This window comes from Fulmarus glacialis, unplaced genomic scaffold (assembly GCF_000690835.1).
Source record: "Fulmarus glacialis isolate BGI_N327 unplaced genomic scaffold, ASM69083v1 scaffold35, whole genome shotgun sequence".
Classification (NCBI taxonomy): domain Eukaryota; kingdom Metazoa; phylum Chordata; class Aves; order Procellariiformes; family Procellariidae; genus Fulmarus; species Fulmarus glacialis.
The window spans coordinates 210465-216464 of record NW_009214765.1 but is presented as its reverse complement, the minus strand read 5'-3'; the positions used below and the strand labels follow the sequence as shown (position 1 = coordinate 216464).

Genomic DNA, 6000 nt, shown 5'->3' with positions numbered 1-6000 from the left:
TGTAAAACCCATCTTTTCAAAAGTGAAAAATAGCTATCAATTTTTAGGCAGGCCTGAAACCGGAGCAGAATCAGGTCGGTCATTATACACGCAATGGTGGCATGAGAAACCTTACTGGTAACTTTCTGCTCTGCCATACAACGTGGTGTATCCCATATAATTCCTTTCCATACAAATGACTGTCTCATGAGGATACCGTAACCGTATACCCAGCAACAATGAGGAGGTTAGGTTTTGTTACTGCTGTAAATCTAACTGTGCCCCACACCCTGGGAAAGAAGGCAATAGGCAGAGTCCTCTCCAAAAGTGAGAAAACTCCCCGGTGATCGAGCACTGAGGACGCAGCTTCCGAGAGGACGGCAAGGGAGGGAATGCAGCTGGTAAAAACGTTGGGTTTTTCCTAAGGGCATCCAGAGCTCCTCAAATTTTTTGCTACTGCCTGACCATTTGTGAAGACTTAACACAGAGATAACAGGTACTATTTAACTGATAAGAAGTGAGGGGAATGGGAGAGTAAAAGGAATGCAGGAAACTGTAGGGATAGAGGAAGGCCTGGTTGGGTGTTTTAATGTCCCAGTTAGATTGGTTCCCCCACACCCTCTTTTCTCTTTCCTTTTTTTTTTTAAATAAATTGTACAGATGAACATGGGAGAAGTTCATGCTACTTGCTGGAAGCAATAAAGGTAAATTTCCTGGCCCATGGATTCCACAGACCTTTGAGTGTCCCGCCTCATCCATCATGGGCTAACTTATGGAACCTAACCGTTCCGTGGCAAGACTCAGTAGCCCTTAGAAACTGGTGGCATGTCCTCAGGTATTTTCCACGAGAGTGAGAGACACGTTGATTCCATCAGCTTCTTCCTCACATGATGCCCGAGTGCCTCAGGTGCAGCCTTGTGATTTCCAAGGATCCTCTTCAATGTTTTCAGACATCAGACTGCTGTCTCCAGATCCTCATGGGAAACCATTTGGTAGTTTTGTCGACTCTCCAGGTAGGAGGCCAGATCTGGGTCACCAGCTTGCTGAGCCCTGTCACGAGGGGTCTTACCCTATAATAAAGAAACATGAAAAGAGAGTCTTGTGCTAACGCATTTAGAAGAACAGATGAAAGCACATCCCAGAGAAATTACTACAGGAAGGATAGAAGCAAATTTCGATAATTTACTTATTTGTTGTACAAGTTGGTGTTAAGTCAAGTTTTCCTATCATGAGATTCTCTTTCAAAGTCCTTGTGTGGTTTAGGACAAATCATGCAGTTCTGCAAGGACATGCCATTTGATACATCACACAGAAGGGCTCACATGCTGGAAGGAACTGACTTTTCATTCTAGGGCTACAGTCCCTATGGGAATGAATATGACGCACAGTATACTGCAGCTAACACTTGAACAGTGCACTTCACAGACGATACACTTTGCTAAGGATGTGCAGAGAGAGAAGCCCAACATTTGAGATGAGTTCAACGTGTCTCATTCTATCTCAAGTACAAATCATTTTTCAGTGCATCAATTTGCTACTCCATTATCTGAGCTACCTTAAGAGTACTGTTAAATTGGACCACAAGCCTTGATCCTAAACTATGAAAAAATATTGGAAACACGCTAATGTATCTCCACAAAAACACTCCTGCTGCTTGGATCTCTGGGCAGATGAAGATTAACGAGTCAGAAGCCACTTGTCTGGATTTCAGCTGTCGCAGAAATTATCTTTTGCAATGTACAGGACTCTCATCTGAAAAAGAGATGATCTCTTTCCCCCTTATAGGCTACCCCACACAGCATTACATGGTAGGAATTGTTTTTAATTGTCTTGCTGCAGCAAAGGTGCTTCTGACTCTGGCGCCCAGAGATCCAACCACCTCTCAGCTGCTGACCACAGGATGCTTATGTTCAGAAATGCCAGAGGGGCAGCTTCTGGACCATGTTCCCAAGTGATCAGATTGTTGTATTGACAGAATATTCCTAGGGTTTTATTTTGCCCAGGCTTCTTTCTCAGCCAAGCGTACACCAAGAGAGGGTTGTGGTTAGTGAGCATAGGGGCAAGCAAGGGCAAAAAAAAATGGTTAGCCATCCTTATAAAGCAAGTCAGCCACAATAATCAAGCCTCACAGACGCTATGCAATCATAAACCAAGGCTCCCCCAGGTGGTCCTGGCCCACAGGCCTCTCTTTTGACCACACAGGAGGAGGAGGATGCTGTGCCATGGAGATGCCTCATTCACACCCAACGCACCGAATAGTTTGAGGCCAGGCTCTCACTATGGTGAAGATGACCCACGTTGGGGACTGAACCGAAGCCTCTTGTACTTGTTTAAATCAATACAGTTTTCTAAATAAAAATAGCTTGTTTAAAAAGAGCTGCTCTTGGCACACACGAGGAGGCCTCAATCATGCACACAGCAGGGACGGATGCTGATCGGTCTCGCTTGGCTGCAGTATTTTATAACTGGTTGACGGGGCTGGGTTACCTTGGAGTCCGTCTTTCTCAGAGAGGCTCCCGCATCCACCAGGAGCTGGCAGATGGCACGGTGGCGCTGGCAGGCTGCCTTATGTAGGGCTGTCTCACCCCTAGACCAAAGTACAGAAACCAGCAGTGAGACACATCACACCAACGTACATTTACGAGGTATGAGGTGCAGAGGACAGACAGAGAAGGATGCTGTATTTCTGTGAGGTTCCCTCTTGCTGGCAGAGGCAGACTTGTGCACTCTCTCCCTTAGCATCTACATCCTTTGACTCAGTAGGAAAGCCTGCAACGCACAAATAGCAGACAAAGAACTTCTGAGGTGTGGGAAAGAAACATGTACAGGTTTTACGCATTCAAAAGACTGAATGTCACATTTCCATCCAACCATCAGTTCTGCTAACTGCTGCAAAGGCAAAAGTAGCTGCCACCTTATTTTACAGCAGGCAAGACAGCAACAGTGTTTGTTTCTTCCTGCAATTTCTTTCCTCAACCTCATTCTTGGACACATCCTAGAAAAATCCTGCCCATCAAAGCCATGACTGGTGCATTTGCTGCCTTGGTTCTGATACCCTGCTCTCTTGGATGTATGAGGGCAAGAGCTGTGTTTCTGTTTTCCACCGCTGGGCTGGTGAGCTACTGGCGAAGCTTGAACACATGCTTTTCAAAAGAGAAGGCTGTGTAGTGGGAGCAAATTTATCGCAAAGCTCCTCACTCAGACTGGGGCTACATGTAACAGGATTCTGAGACTCACTATAGAACCAAGGTTAAAGAAATCTATCTAGATTTGCCTAGGAAGAGGAGAAAGGTATGCTTTGAGTGGGTTAAAAAGGTGTCCTTAATACTAGGTCCAACAAGTAGGGCCACTACATCATCTCCAAAATAACAAATGACAAGAAACACCTGTAGTAGGACAAATCTTGCGCCCACCTACCCAGAAAGTGAGAGTGCATAAAGGAATTTCAGCCTCAGTACATGACAGAGCAAGTTGAAATATTAATAGGCAACCTCGTAATGAATCTGCGTCTGCTGCGTGAGAACTAGATTCAGAATGGGATACTACCTGATTTCCCCCTGAGGATCAACAGACAAATTCATGCTGTCAGTTACGGCTTGAACCTCCCATTTTCAAGAGTTAGTGGTAGAGGGACCTTTGTAAAGGGAAGCCCTCATAGCCATGTTCACTTGCACTTTATTTCAGTGGCTGTGCTATGCTGCTGCATGAAGAGAAACAGGCAGTCCATCCATACTCCATCACCCGTGGACTGCACACATGCACCTTGTGCAGAACATTTCTGGCGTTCTCAGGTAGCAGTGGAAGGCACTGGGGGATGAGGAATGGTAGGTTTAACCCTATAAGAAAGGTTACTTTTGCTTCCCATATATTCCTTATACTTCCCAGGATTATTCATGCTTCCCTTATATACTATTTATGACACCTTGATTATACACAAGATGCAGAGCAGTTGGGAATTGGAAAGTAAAGTATTTTTTTTCAAAATAACAGAGGTGATCAAGGTTCTAACTACTCGAGATAAATCTTCAACTGCACAGGTTGCGGCCACTTGGGACAGCTAAGGCAGAGCACTTTGGATGAATTAAGAAGGGACTGAAGAAAAGGTGTAAAGCAAAAAAAGTAATTTCCTGATTTCTGGAATTTACCCTTCAGGTTGCTTCCTCAGTAACTGGATTCTGGAAACGTCAAACCACAACGCAGGACTTGTATTCCTCCAGAAAGATTAAGAAGACATAGGAAGCAATAGAGAAGTCCTTTTTGGAGTTCAAGAAACATTTGTTTTAGGCCAGAAAACCACAGATGAGGTGGTGGCTTGGGTTTGGGGGGACTTTTGTTTGCTTGTTTGTTTTTTAAGACATGTGCCATTTTACAAGCTTTTCTATTTGAAAGTTTGCACTCAAAAAACAAGAGAAGTCTGCTAGGTTAATGCACATAATGTGAAGGGCAGCGTAGGTTGTACTTACGTTTCACTGTCTGTCATGTCCAGTAATTCAGATGGACCTGCAAAAGACAGTCAGGTATGTCATATAGCATTTGTCTGCATGACTAGAAGAGTACAACTACCAGAAGAAGATTCCCGGTGCAAATATGTAAAAGAAGCCAACTGAAAGCTCAATTTGCACAATTATGCTAACCTTCAAGGTAATATTTGCTTGTGCAAGCCCTTGCACTAGCAAAATTCGGAATGCAGAGTCACTGTTGGAGTGTCAGCAAGAGGGAGTAGCAGCCTCTAAGTTATACTGGGAATGAATATTCATGGAGTTTACTTTCTCACTCTTCACCTTGCTCAATTAAGTGGTTCACATAAGTACAGTGCATTGAAAATGCTGATACACTGGAAACCCTGATATATTGCAAGTTAAAATCTATTGTTAGTACTAGAGGGAAAATGTCATTAGGAAGTTGAAATTAGCCAAATTCCATCCTGAATGACATCCCTGTGCTACTCCATTTAATAGCGTTATACAGAATGTAGATCAGGGTGGAATATTCCCAGCGGTCTTTATATTGATATGCAAATCCTGTACTCTACTGGTTAGCAATGATCAGGAAAGTAAGATTAAGAAAAACGGAAAAGATTTTTGTTAAGTGGGACAAAATAATGCATTTATGCTAATGTTCTTGTGTCCTTGATATTCACTACAGGCAGATGTTTATAGCAGCAAATTCCATCAGTGAATTACAGTGATAGGGAAAGGCTAGGATCCGGATAGCATTTTAAATGAGAAAAACTTTTCCCTTTGCAGTCTGGCTTATTATTCGTCTCTCCACTGCTCTGGAGCATCATGCCAGATGGTATGGGGCAGTTAGCAAGGGGAACAGTGAAACTTTACAGGAATTTTCCTTCCTATGCATGAATATTTCTCTTCAGCACACTTTGACTTTGAAATTCAAGAGTCCTCAAGCGCTTACAGCAAATCTCACCTGAAACTGAGGAATTTCACACTACTTGCTTACAAAGGCCTACACACAACCTCTCTACACTCCTTTCACTCTGAGTATGTGTCAAAATGGATCAGAGCAGCCTGTCTCTCCCTCACTCCTTTTACAACATACACATTCAGGATCATCGGGGCAGCCGGCTGCCTCGGCTCTGGGAGCTGCAGGTAGCTCCTTCACTTCATCTTCTGTCATCATGAGAAAGGGGTGGTCAAAAAAGTATCATGCTTAGTCCCCAGTGCGCAGGGCATTGCGTACCTATCATGGCAGTTCTCCAAACTCATCAGCCACCGTCAATTTTTAAAGCACAGCAGCCTGACTCTACCACCACACATCCTCATCTCCTCACTTGGCAGTTATGTGTTGAATCCTCCCCATCAAAAAGAAGAATCACTCACGGCCTCTGAGCTCCCATAAGCATGAAGAAGGATACAGGGGGCTAAGCAAGGCCCCTCGTTGAGAGGAAAGAAAAATAATGCCTGAGAAACTAAAAAGAGAAAAAACCCAACAGATGAACAAAAGGACTCCCTTACATCTCCCAGGAGAAAAGAAAATCACGTTCTCTCAAAAATAGAGGCAATT

The 6000-nt window shown here is 43.9% G+C and overlaps 1 protein-coding gene across 1 annotated transcript in view; it reads right to left on the bottom strand.

Moving 5' to 3' along the window:
- Positions 1-468: 468 nt before the first annotated feature.
- DGKI (diacylglycerol kinase, iota) overlaps positions 469-6000 on the bottom strand; it is a 121967-nt gene continuing 116435 nt past the window's right edge. The window contains exons 29-31 of the mRNA XM_009578677.1: positions 4443-4479; positions 2467-2566; positions 469-1049 (exon numbers count right to left, since the gene is read on the bottom strand). Of these exons, the coding sequence (XP_009576972.1) occupies positions 933-1049; positions 2467-2566; positions 4443-4479 (254 nt within the window). The 3' untranslated portion in view covers positions 469-932. The remainder of the gene's footprint in view (positions 1050-2466; positions 2567-4442; positions 4480-6000) is intronic.